Source organism: Dermacentor albipictus, chromosome 7, assembly GCF_038994185.2.
Source record: "Dermacentor albipictus isolate Rhodes 1998 colony chromosome 7, USDA_Dalb.pri_finalv2, whole genome shotgun sequence".
NCBI lineage: Eukaryota > Metazoa > Arthropoda > Arachnida > Ixodida > Ixodidae > Dermacentor > Dermacentor albipictus.
In genome coordinates this window covers 97,439,384-97,452,724 of record NC_091827.1, presented here as the reverse complement: position 1 = coordinate 97,452,724, position 13,341 = coordinate 97,439,384, and the positions used below count along the sequence as shown (strand labels likewise).

General features: G+C 51.0%; 1 protein-coding gene across 1 annotated transcript in view; it reads right to left on the bottom strand.

Moving 5' to 3' along the window:
- Window positions 1-11,904, bottom strand: part of LOC139047556 (ionotropic receptor 93a-like) — a 34,562-nt gene extending 22,658 nt beyond the window's left edge. The window contains exon 1 of the mRNA XM_070521382.1: window positions 11,078-11,904. Within this exon, the coding sequence (XP_070377483.1) occupies window positions 11,078-11,276 (199 nt within the window). The 5' untranslated portion in view covers window positions 11,277-11,904. The remainder of the gene's footprint in view (window positions 1-11,077) is intronic.
- Window positions 11,905-13,341: the final 1,437 nt, after the last annotated feature.

Genomic DNA, 13,341 nt, shown 5'->3' with positions numbered 1-13,341 from the left:
CTGTGAGCTGTTGCGTGTGAATACAAAAGCAAGTACTGCTGCATCTACGATTATTTTATTTTTGCCAGAGGGGCGCATAGTTTCAGCTATCCGGAGGCCAGGGAATTCCGAAGAGGATTCATGGAGCAGCCATGGAGCTTCAGAGGGTACTGCGGCGATGCTCGGAGAACTTTCATTGGACAGCGCTCAAGAGTCTCCTCTACTGCTACCCGGCTATGTACATCGCAAACGCTTTCATTAGACTCCGAAGGCGGCCTGCCGGTCAGCAGGAGCAGTAGTCATAAAATAGAAGGAAGCGGCAAAGGAAACCCCGCTTTAAAAGAATCACTGGAGAACCCCGCGGTGCGAGTGGCAATGGGAAGCAGCGTCATTCTGAAAGGGTAAGCGATGACAAGAAGGGAGAAGCAGTATAAGAAGCAACTTGTCGGACGATGGGTCCATGCTCCTAACTGTGCCTGGTGCAGAAATGCAAGTCGTCCAGCGGAGCCCCAAGGATAGCCCCTATGCTCTTGACCGACCTTCCTGGCCTGCACGTCTGCCCCGCCTCACGGGAAAGACCGTAGTCACAAGGGACAACCGCCACTTGCATCACCTGCATCACTCTGAAGATCGCGCAGACCAATGTGACCTGTAAATTTTCATGCTTGATTGAAGTAGTTACCAACCTATAACATTATATACAGTGTGTTCCTAGTTCATACTTTATTTGATGTGCCGTAGCCTGGACTATTTATAAAGTGTGCATCTGTATGCGCGACGAAGAGCATACGCCTCATTGTTCCGAAATTTGTCCCCACCTCTCCAGTTGCACAACTTACTGTGGTGAAATTGCTTACTCTGTGTCGAAGCTACGAAGTACGAAGCTTTTTTCCGTTGAACAAGCACGTAATCAAGGCTATTGACACCCGCGTAGGAATATCACTTGAAGAACGTTTGCGCTTGTCGAAGACAGAGCTTAGAGAGTGAACGACCAACGAAGAAAATCGTCAGCGTGATGAGAGTGCAGTGGAGCATGAGGTCACTATAGAGAGCGAGCAGCTCCGGCGGAACGCCCGCCATCAGAACCTGCTCAAGCAGAAGCTCAGGAGCTCAGCATTCAATTAGAGAATGGGATCCATCTCACTGAAATAGACGCTGCCAGAGTGGACAAAACGCAGGCGAGAGAACCCAGTAAAACTGCACAAGCCATTCGTTCTCATATCATAAATACGCGCGAGTTTCTGCCGCAGTTTCAGGATGGCAGAGACTATATGGATGCTTACGTTAAATCATGTCAGTACGTCGTCACCAAACAAAGGTTAAATAAATCACAGTGGACGATTGCACTGAGCGTGTACCTCACGGTGGATGCTTTGAACGTGCATTCCAGAGCACCTTCGCAAGTCTACTTCTATTACGATAAGACCAACGCAGCTTTGGTTCAGCGCTTATGTTTCACAGCAGAGAGTTACAGCGAGCGTTTCTACACCATGAAAGCTCAAGAAAGAGACGCCTTCGCCGCCTGTAGCTAGGCCTTAGACTACTTCGATAAGTCGGTAGAACTATCAGAGGTACCCAAACCGTCCCAAGGCTTTGAAGGGTTGGTCATGAGTGCACAGTTCTTAGAAAAGTGCAATAAGAAACTTGCAATGTTTATCAGCGAGAGAGAATGTGTTCTGTTTGCTGCTACAAAAGCAACGAATATGTCATAAATGCCCACGAAGAAAAATTGCGCTATTTCAGGGAGGAGTCATAAATCAATAATACTGACACGTGTACTTATCATTATCGGGCGACCACGTTTGCCGCTTAACAACTGTAATCGCACAGCGAGGGACGCATCCGACGTTTCTGGAAAGTTATCGATGCTTCTACCCAGATGTCTGTTGTCGCCGAACCTTGTGTTATCTGATTTCATCGCGTAACGCGAATGGTGTAGAACTTTGTGGAAAGCACGCGGGTCCAAACGATTAGTCTGGAACATTCGATGACTGCTCTATAAAAGCCGACGCGCTTGACCCCCTGATCAGATTTTCGACGATCGCCGAGCGTGTTTGCCGCTATCGTTGTGCTATAAGTGTAGCCTGTTTTGTGGGCGCAGGTTCGCCCAATAAAAGTTAGTTTTCTCGTTCACAGTATTGCTACTGTGTTATTCAACGTCACCACCACGTGACATCTGGTGGAGGTGCTCTGCGTTCATGCACCGGACGCCCCCACAAAGCCGTGACCCAAGCCCTCACTCGGAAGACATCGACAAGAACCAGCGAGGTAGCCGCAGGCTGCAAGGACTGCCCCCAGAGCGCGGACTTTTGCCCGAGACGACTAGGAGGATGGCCACCAAGTCCACCCCAATGGCAGCACCAGCGTCACCCGTCGTGCTGCAGCAGCCCAGGGAGCCTCCGACGTTCCGCGGTTCAACTTTCGAGGACCCGGAAAGCTGGCTTGAGACGTACGAGAGAGTCGCTACCTTTAACAACTGGAACAGCGATCACAAACAGCGATATGTGTTCTTCGCTTTGGAAGACGCGGCCAGGACGTGGTTCGAGAACCGAGAACCGAGAAGCCACCATAACGACCAGGGAACTTTTCCGAAGCGGCTTCCTACAGACATTCGCAAGCGTCGTACGCCGAGAACGAGCCCAAGCGCTATTAGAAACCCGGGTGCAGCTACCTAATGAGACGACCGCGATCTACACGGAAGAAATGAGCCGTCTCTTCCGCCACGCCGACCCTGAAATGCCCGAGGAGAAGAAAGTCCGCCTGCTGATGCGTGGTGTGAAGGAGGAACTCTTTGCCGGAATGGTGCGAAGCCCACCGCAGACCGTCGACGAGTTTCTTCGCGAGGCCACCAGCATCGAGAAGACACTCGAGATGCGAAACCGGCAATTCGACCGCCGCACGAACTCGACAAATTACGCCGGAGTTCAATCACTGGCCACCCACGACCTGCGTGAGACTATCCGAGCGGTCGTGCGGGAGGAGCTACAAAAGCTCTTCCCACCATCACAGCCACAAGTGGGTTCCATTGCCGACGCCGTGCGTGAGGAGCTCCAACAACAACTTGGAGTAGCCCCGCTATCGCCCCAGCCTGAGCCGCAAGCGATGTCCTACGCCGCCGTCGCACGCCGTCAAGGTCCCCCTCAACGACCGCGCCAGGGCCCTGTCACGCCGCAGTTCCGTCGTCCGCCGCCGCCACCGCCAACACGACCACCGGTCGCCCAGCGCACCTACGCGAGGAAGACGGACATTTGGCGCGCTCCTGACCACCGTCCGCTCTGCTACCACTGCGGAGAAGCGGGTCATGTCTACCGACGATGTCCATACCGGGAGATGGGACTGCGAGGTTTCGCCGTGAGCGCTCCGCGCCCGCAGCAAGGTGAATGCCCCCGCGATATCGCCGACTACCTCGCCGCTACTCAGTGGAGCTCTCGACGACCATCGCGTTCGCCATCACCAGGCCGCTACCTGTCGCCGCAGCGCCGACCATACACTGACCCAGCCCGGGCCCGTCAGCGAGCCCATATCCGGAAAACTAAAAGCAGCAACCGATGGAGGTGCGGTTGCTGTTCGTCGAACTGACGAAGATCCTCCGCCGCCGACGAAGACACCGAAGAAACTACCTCGACGACATAACGACACGCCGCCGTCCCGACGAAATCGGGAAGCCAAGACTACACCGATGAAAGACGACTTGACGACGCGACGTTCCAACTTCAGTTCAACACGACGCAGCCGTGATCCGACGCCAAGACCTAACTGTAACGCAAGACAAAGAACCACCCACCTCGACGTGCTTCTCGACGGCCACGCAGTCACCGCCTTAGTAGACACAGGAGCTGATTACTCCGTCATGAGTGGACACATCGCCGCCCAGTTGAAGAAAGTTAAGACTACGTGGGAAGGCCCTCAAATTCGTACCGCCGGAGGACACCTCATAACGCCCACTGGAATATGCACGGCAAGAATTACCATTCACGACAGGACTTACCCTGTCACCTTCGTTATCCTCCAACAGTGTTCACGAGACGTCATTCTCGGCATGGACTTCCTCAACCAACACGGCGCAGTCGTCGACCTGAAGTTGAAGTCAATAACTCTGTCGGAAGACCATGCGATACCGTCGGAGAACCCTCGTAGTCACCACGCCTTGAGTGTGCTCGAAGATCAAGTGAGCATCCCGCCTCGCTCCAGCATTGTTATTTCGGTCGGCACCGAAACACCCGCTGACGTAGAAGGTGTCATCGAAGGCGACCAACGTCTACTGCTAGACCGTGAAATTTGCCTCGCAAGAGGGATCGCTCGACTGCACGGAGGAAACGCGAAAGTGTTGCTGACAAACTTCAGCCAGGAGTTCAAGCACATCAACAAGGGCACGACGATCGCATACATCGAGGAAATTCTGGAAAACAGCAATGCGTTTGTCCTCTCGGATTCCGCCGCATCTACCCCGACGACCATGGTTGCCGAACCAGACTACGACATTAATCCAAGTCTCCCCGTGATTAAGCAACAGCAGCTCAGAAGTCTGCTCCGGCGATACAAAGGCTGCTTTTCGACGTCATCGAGGATTCGACAAACACCAGTCGCCAAGCATCGCATAATCACCGAGGAGTACGCTCGACCACTTCGCCAGAGCCCTTACCGAGTTTCGCTGCGAGAATGTGAAGCTATAAGAGAACAAGTCGACGAAATGCTGCGCGACGACATCATCCAGCCGTCGAAAAGCCCGTGGGCATCTCCTGTTGTGCTGGTGAAGAAAAACGATGGAACCCTTCGTTTCTGCGTCGATTATCGTCGTCTGAACAAGATCACGAAGAAGGACGTATACCCTCTCCCACGGATAGACGGCGCATTGGATCGGCTCTGCAACGCTAAATACTTCTCCTCGGTGGACCTCAAGTCTGGCTATTGGCAAATAGAAGTCGACGAAAGAGATCGTGAAAAGACCGCCTTCATCACCCCAGACGGCCTCTACGAGTTCAAGGTTATGCCATTTGGACTGTGCTCGGCGCCTGCAACGTTCCAGCGCGTGATGGACACGGTTTTAGCAGGATTGAAGTGGCAGACCTGTCTCGTTTACTTGGATGACGTCGTTGTATTCGCCGAAAGTTTTGACGATCACCTTAGGCGGCTTGCCACAGTACTAGAGGCCATCAAGTCATCAGGGCTCACTCTGAAGCCAGAAAAGTGCCGCTTCGCTTACGATGAGCTTCTATTCTTAGGCCACGTCATCAGCAAATCCGGAGTACGCCCCGACCCGCAGAAAACAGCTGCCATCGCAAAGTTCCCGCAGCCCACGGACAAGAAAGCAGGGCGTAGATTTCTTGGCATGTGTGCCTACTACAGGCGATTTGTCAAGGACTTTTCACGCATCGCTGAGCCGTTGACACAGCTAACAAAATGTGACGTCGAGTTCAAGTGGGAAACGCCACAGGCCGACGCATTTCAAGAACTCAAACGACGCATGCAGTCGCCGCCCGTACTTGCGCACTTCGACGAGCACGCCGATACCGAAATACACACTGACGCCAGTAGCCTAGGCCTCGGTGCCGTCCTAGTCCAGCGAAAAGATTGACATGAACACGTGATAGCTTACGCTAGCCGATCATTGTCAAAAGCAGAAGGCAATTATTCTACAACCGAAAAGCAATGCCTCGCCATCGTTTGGGCCACAGCGAAATTTCGCCATTACCTATATGGCAGGCCATTCAAGGTGGTGAGCGATCATCACGCGTTGTGTTGGCTAGCTAACCTAAAAGACTCTTCAGGACGGCTGGCACGGTGGAGCCTCAGGCTACAAGAATACGACATCACTGTAACCTACAAGTCCGGACGAAAACACTCAGATGCCGATTGCCTATCCCTCGCCCCCATTGACCCGCCGCCGCAAGATGTCGAGGATGACGACGCCTTCCTTGGAATAATAAGCGCGGAAGACTTCGCCGAACAGCAACGAGGAGACTCGGAGCTAATAGCCCTAATCGAGTATTTGTAAGGGGACACCGACGTTGTCCCAAGGGCATTTAAGCGTAGATTATCTTCGTTCACGCTTCCAAACAACCTACTCGTGAAGAAGAACTTCTCATCAGTCCGCGCCAACTAGCATCTTGTTGTTCCGTCGGCGCTACGTCCAGAAGAACTGCACGCCCTACATGACGATCCGATCGCTGGGCACCTCGGTTTCTCCCGGACGCTATCGAGGATACAAGAAAGGTATTACTGGCCGCGCCTAACCGCCGATGTCGCCCGTTACGTCAAGACATGCCGAGACTGTCAACGACGCAAGACACCACCGACAAGGCCAGCAAGATTACTGCCGCCAATCGAACCTCCTCGCCGACCATTCCAGCAGATTGGGATGGATTTGTTGGGGCCGTTTCCGATGTCAACATCCGGGAATAAGTGGGTCGTCGTGGAGACGGACTATCTCACCCGTTTTGCTGAAACTAAAGCTCTACCAAAAGGCAACGCAGCCGAAGTGGCGAAATTTTTCGTCGAGAACATCCTGCTGCGACATGGTGCCCCAGAAGTCCTCATCACGGACAGAGGAACGGCCTTTACAGCGGAGCTCACCCAGGCCATTCTGCAATACAGTCAGACAAGGCACAGGAAGACAACTGCCTACCACCCACAGACGAATGGTCTTACGGAGCGGCTGAATAAGACCATCGCCGACATGCTAGCAATGTACGTCGACGTCGAACACAAGACGTGGGATGCGGTCCGGCCGTACGTAACATTTGCGTACAACAAGGTGGTGCAAGAAACAACACAGATCACGCCGTTTAAGCTGGTTTAAGCAGGAACCCGACGACGACGCTCGACGCCATGTTGCCGCACGTAACTGACGAAGAGAATTTTGACGTCGCTACCTATCTCCAGCGCGCCGAAGAAGCCCGACAACTCGCCCGCCTACGGAACAAAAACCAGCAGCGTACCGACAGCCGACACTACAACCTCCGACGACGCTTCGTCGAGTACCAGCCCGGCGACCGTGTTTGGGTATGGACCCCGATACGCCGACGAGGACTGTGTGAGAAACTACTGCGACGCTATTTCGGACCTTACAAGGTCATCCGACGTATTGGCGCACTGTACTATGAGGTCGTGCCAGACGGCATTTCGCATTCACAGCGGCGCCGCGCACGATCTGAAGTGGTCCACGTGGTGCGCCTTAAACCCTTTTACGGACGCTGACGAACTTCGTCATTTTTGTTCTTTTCTTTGCTACGAGTGTTTTTGTTTATTACCTTCGTTTGTTTGCAGCATCGGGTCGATGCTTTTTTAGAGGGGGGTATTGACACGTGTACTTATCTTTATCGGTCGACCACGTTTCGCCGCTTAACAACTGTAATCGCACAGCGAGGGACGCATCCGACGTTTCTGGAAAGTTATCGATGCTTCTACCCTGCTGTCTGTTGTCGCCGAACCTTGTGTCATCTGATTTCATCGCGTAACGCGAATGGTGTAGAACTTTGTGGAAAGCACACTGCTCCAAACGATTAGTCTGGAACATTCGACGACTGCTCTATAAAAGCCGACGCGCTTGACCCGCTGATCAGATTTTCGGCGATCGCCGAGCGTGTTTGCCGCTATCGTTGTGCTATAAGTGTAGCCTGTTTTATGGGCACAGGTTCGCCCAATAAAAGTTAGTTTTCTCGTTCACAGTATTGCTACTGTGTTATTCAACGTCACCACCACGTGACAATACTCTGAACAATATACCTGGTCGACACAAAAGAGACCTAATTTTGTTCGGTGTTTTGGTGGCGGTATGGGTCACACGGCTCTATACTTTCAAGCCATTGCATTTTGCCCGAAATGCCGTCAACACAGTAATGACGCAATGCTTATCCCAGGAAAAGAACTGCAGCTTGACCAAGCGTATATTGTTAGGAGAGCTTTCATTCAGTCTGCAAAGGAACATTTTATCTAGAGAATGTGAAATTGTGGTTTGGCAGGGTACGAAGTCAGGAAAAGCACTCCTCTGATTGATATCGTCAGCCCGATACGCGAAGAACACAAGGAAACTAACGCTCATAGTAATATGCTCATTACGAGGGGGCGAGAGAGCTGGGCTTTTCGTCTACCGAGATACACGCAGTAATACCATCGTAGACCGGCAAGTATCATAGCTGGTCGCTTGCCGAGCTGGCATTGGTCGCAGCTAGTGACAGATCGTTCCACGGAGCGGTAGTGAACAGGCCACAAGAAACGGCGCCTGACGCGATCATAAGGGCGGGTGACACCAAATTGACGAGCTCATCTGGAAGCTGGTGCAGGATAGCTGACTGCCAATGGGCAGGTACGACGAGGAGGTGTTCAGGGCCGTCAGAAGCATATTGAATAGGTGTAAGGTGCCGTCGTGAAGGCAGAATAAATGGAGTGAAGGGTAGAGTGTGCCAGAGCTGAGACAGTCGACGACAGAACGTAAAGCCGAGTCGTGGCGTTGTTCGTCCCGTATATTAATGAGGTCCATCACAGACAAGACGCAGGCGTCGGTGCCTTGCTCTGGCACATCAGGGGAATCCACGGGAGGCGTGACAGGCAATGGGCATCTTGATGAAGCTGACCGGACTTCTGCACTGCCGAAAACTAGTATTCTTGCAGGCGAAGAGCTCATCGACTAATGCAGCTTGTAGGGTCTTTGAGCGCAGAAAGACAACAGAGGGCGTGATGATCAATTAAAGATGCGGCCAAACAGGTAGGGACAAAATCTGACGACAGCCCAGACAATGGCAATACGCTCTCGTTATGTGATTGAGTCATTCTTCTCCGTCGCAGACAGGAGGCGGCTAGCGTAAGCAATTACGCGGTCGTGTCTGCCCTGACGCTGAACGAGAACAGCACCGATTCCATGGCCGCTGACATTTGTGCGAAGTTTTCTCGGCGAAATCGTATCAAAATGCGCTAGAATAGGAGAAGTCGTGAGGGCGTCGATAAGTGCCGAAAAGGCAGCAGCTTGGGCCAAGTTCCATATAAAAGCAACGTATTTTTTGGAGAGCGCAGCAAAGGGAAGTGCAATATCGCTGATATTACGGATGAAATGGCGGAAATAAAAGCAGAATCAAATGAAGCTTCTTACCTCCGTAGACGTACAAGGTACAGGAAAATTCTTCATGGCGCGAACTTTTTCGGGATCGGGCTGGACACCCGCCGCGTTAACAAGATGGCCAAGTGCGGTTATTTCACGGTTTCCTAAATGGCATTTTAAGGCCTTGAGCTGGAGGCCGGCATTGCGGAATATATAGAGAATCGCGGAGATGCGCTGAAGATAGCTGTGAAATATTGGCGACAAAAAAGATGACCTCGTCAAGGTAGCACACGTAGGTTGACCATTTCAAGCCACAAAGAAGCCGGCGCATTGTAAAGACCAACAGGCATGACTTTAAAGCACACAGGCCATCTGTAGTTACGAATACGGTTTTTTCACGGTCATATGGGTCAACAGCAATCTGCCAATAACCTGAGCGAAGATCAATAGATGAGAAATATTGGGCGCAGCGAAGGCAGTGAAGTGCGTCGGCCATCCGGGGCGAGAGATAAACGTCTTTCTTCGTTGTCTTGTTGACGTGTCGATAATCAGCACAAAAGCGGCAAATTGTGTCCTTCTTCCTGACCAGCACTAGACGAGCGGCCCATGGACTAGAGGACGGTCCAATTATGTCATCGGCCAGAATTTGTCAACCTCTTTTTGGACTATGACGCGTTTCGCAGCGAAAACGCGATAAAAGCGCTGGTGAACAGGTTTATCATCGCCAATGTGGAGTATGTGCTGACCCACTGATGTTTGACCTAAAGGGTAGTTTTCACGATCAAAGATAACGGCATACGACAGCAAGACCGGACGAAGATCGTCTGCTTGCGTAAGCGGGAGATCTACAAATGTCATTTTTTTTCGCAATGGCTGTGATAGAGCACGAACCACTCCAAAGGGCTGACGACGGCTAACACAGAAATACCGCATTCCTGCAACAGCGACACGGTGGCGAGCACGATACCGGCAGGTAGCACATGGGTGGAAAATGCGAAATTCAAAACAGGCAGGCCGGTTTATGTTTTCACGTACGGTTACCACAGTGTGAGTGAGGGCGAATGAGGGAGTCACGACCATGTCGGAAATCGGGGAGACAACGTATTCACTATCGGGTTCAGGAAAAGAGGGACGTAATGCGACGTACATGCTTAGCGGTTTGCAGTGGCGGATGAAGGACTTCTACACAGCAGATGCGGCTGGGAGTATCCTATATAACGTGGGCGTCAAAAAGAAGTTGCAGTTGAACCACACCTCAGGAGCAGTCGAGAAGTTCAGTATGCATCTAGAGAAAGTTTGGGCAGAGGATCACGTCGTGAGTACACTGCGCAAGCACGTCTAAGAAAACAGTGGTCTGATGGCCAGCAATACACACTCGGGCAGTGCGCATTCCAAGAACAGCAGACTTGCTTCCATGGGTGTACCAGTACTGTGCTCTGCATAGTCGACGTAATAACTTTGCCCAGTTGACTATGGAGTGCAGTGCTTATTATTGAAATCTGCGCTCCGGTGTCTACGAGGACTGTAATGTTGTCGTCCACCTGAATGTCCAGAATGTTTTGGCGCTTAGGTACAGTCAACAGAGGATTTCCATGCCGGGTCACTGATGCAGCGCACCTCTGGGAGCTGCGCGGCTTAGTCTTCCGGAGCGTAGGGCCCACACTTGCAAGCAAAATCACGCCCTTTTTGCACACAATAGTAATCGTCATCTGTCTTGTCCACATTTCCTTTCTTTAGTGCGGCGAACCCGGGACTTCTAAGCCACGAACGGTTTGCCCGATATTGGCATTACAAAGCATGCACGACAGGAAAGTATCAAGCGCAGCGTTTTCAAGGAAGGAAACGCAAGCAAGAGAGACTACGATTATTCTTTTGTGGCAAATATACACCCCAAATTGTGTATATTTGCTTAAGAGTGGAGGCCATGCAGGAGACGAGGACCGGCATGGTCGTGGCGATAGAGATCGATGGCCTTGTAGGGATGGTGAGCGGATAAACTTGTAGTGTGGAACGACAGCATCTAAAGCATGTGAGTCAAAGCGAAGGAAAAACGTCGAATGTTACCTCCAGGACGAGTCCAAGATCCAGCAGTCCAGCTTGAAGACGATGACTGGCTACTGCGACAGTGACAGGCAAAGTGTCCAATGCGCGAGCAAATGAAACATTGGTCGTTCGTTTGGCTTTCTCCAGTCAACCGGGTTTCTGTAGACCGAAGGGTAGACGTGTTTCTGGGCGGCATTTGTAGGAATGCGTCCAGGTGCATGGATGGAACATACAGCGGATAATAAACCCAGGATCGTGAACTTCTGGTGGACGACTGCTTGTATGAGGGACACAGTGGACAGGTTGGCTGACCAGACGTCGGGAGGGATGGCCGTAGGAGCGATTGTTTCGAGTTTGCGGTGAACAATGCGAGTTACACTTCTGACAGTGTAGACTGCTCAGACGTCGGTTGGCCTTCCCATGACGATGTGGTGGCGGTGTTAGGCAGCCGAAGGAACTTGCAGGGGATGCGGCGGTTCTTCCCTTGTTCAAAACGTTGACGCTCCTTAACCATCGTACATTCCTTGAATACAAGTAGATTAAACGCGTCATAGGGGATGTGCGAAATATTGTCAGTTTCGGTCAATTTTTTTCAGCTTCTCGACAAAGCCACAGTACGTCCTGCATGTACGAAATGTACGATTCAGTGGTCATCTGGGTGCGGGATCTAAGCTGCTTTTTAGCGGCCTTCTGACGGACAAATGGTCTGTCGAACAACTCACGCACCTTGTCCTTGCAAGCTTCCCAACTTGCAAGATCTTCATGCGTTCGATAACACACGTGTGCCGTTCCTTTCAGGTAGAAAATCACGTTGGCCAACGTCAGAGTGGGGCCCACCTGTTTTGGTCGCTGACACGCTCGTACGGGGTGGTCCTTTGTGAAAGGGCACACGCAAGCACGTGGCCTCGTCTCTGTGAAGGCTGCTTAGAGCGCCTGCAACAGGCAGCAAGGGGAAGCACGTCCGCTTCTAGCACCATCTACTTGCGGCCAGAATAAGCAGATACGGCTGATAGGCAAGCAGCTGTGGACTGCCTCCTACGCCAGGTGGATGCGCAGCAGGCGAGCCCTGCAGCGTAGCGTCTGCTGCTAGCAAACCGTGCTCGGTGCTCAAGCACATTGGAAACGTAAAAGGACCAACATTTGCCACTAGTTATTAGGCACGCCCAGCGTTTTTGAAAGCGTAAGCACTCCTTGGCGAGTACCGCAGCAAGGTCACTCCGCCACGCAAAAAGTTCAATGCCTTGTATCTGCCCAAAAATGCTTAATGTGCGACGTTACGACATTTAATCACTATAATAGTGTAAAGTAATGATTGGTAGCTTATAAGCGATGAGGAAGAATTGAAAAAAAAAACATTATTAGAGAGAATAACACAGAGATACATAGGGTGTGGGCCAACATAAATTAGGGAGTGGGCCGATTTAAATTACAAGATGGGTAACGGGCCAATTTGTAATTTGGAGGCACTTTGAGGTGCACCAAGTTAAAATTTGAGGGTGGGTGAACTTAAATCTGGTAATTGGCCGAGTTGAAATTTGGGGGTGGGCCAACTTGAAATTTGGGGATGGGCCAACTTGAATATTGAGTGTAGGCCATCATAAATTTAGTCGACGGCTAAATTAAATATCGGGGAGGGCCAGCCTAAAATTTCGGGTTTGGCTAACTTGAATTTCGAGGAATTTGGAGGTGGGCCAACTCAAATTTGGTAGTGAGTCAAGTTAAAATTTGGGGGCTCCCCCCATAGCATGAATAAGCCTTACTTGATTCGGGGCGGTTTACTAGAGAAGTGCACTAAAGTGAAACTTTAGCTCAGGTAAATAAATGTAATTTTATCTTTTATTCACGCTTGGTCATTTCTATAGTGACCATGTTTGCTTAATTAACCTTACTTCAGATTATGACGAAGACGCTTATATCAGTAATAATTGAAATTACTTAACTAGGTCTAAGTGGTCTCAAGGTACCCTTAATTCTTTATGGCTCCATTGATTGAACCTTAGTAACTTTTGATTAGTCGAATAATTTAACATAAATTGACTTTAATTAGCCTCAGTATTCCTCGTTACCCTAAGTTAATCGCCGTCATACTTAATTTTATCGTAACTAATCTTATTAGTAATTACTAACCTTACTTATACCTCCCAGTACTCACTATGTATAGTCAAAATTATAAATCTCATTAGTCATACACAGTCATAAGGCATTCTCATATACACCTCCGTAGGACCTCATGTATGCCTATGCGTGCAGTGCATCGTGTCTCGCGTTACAGACAGAAAAACGGA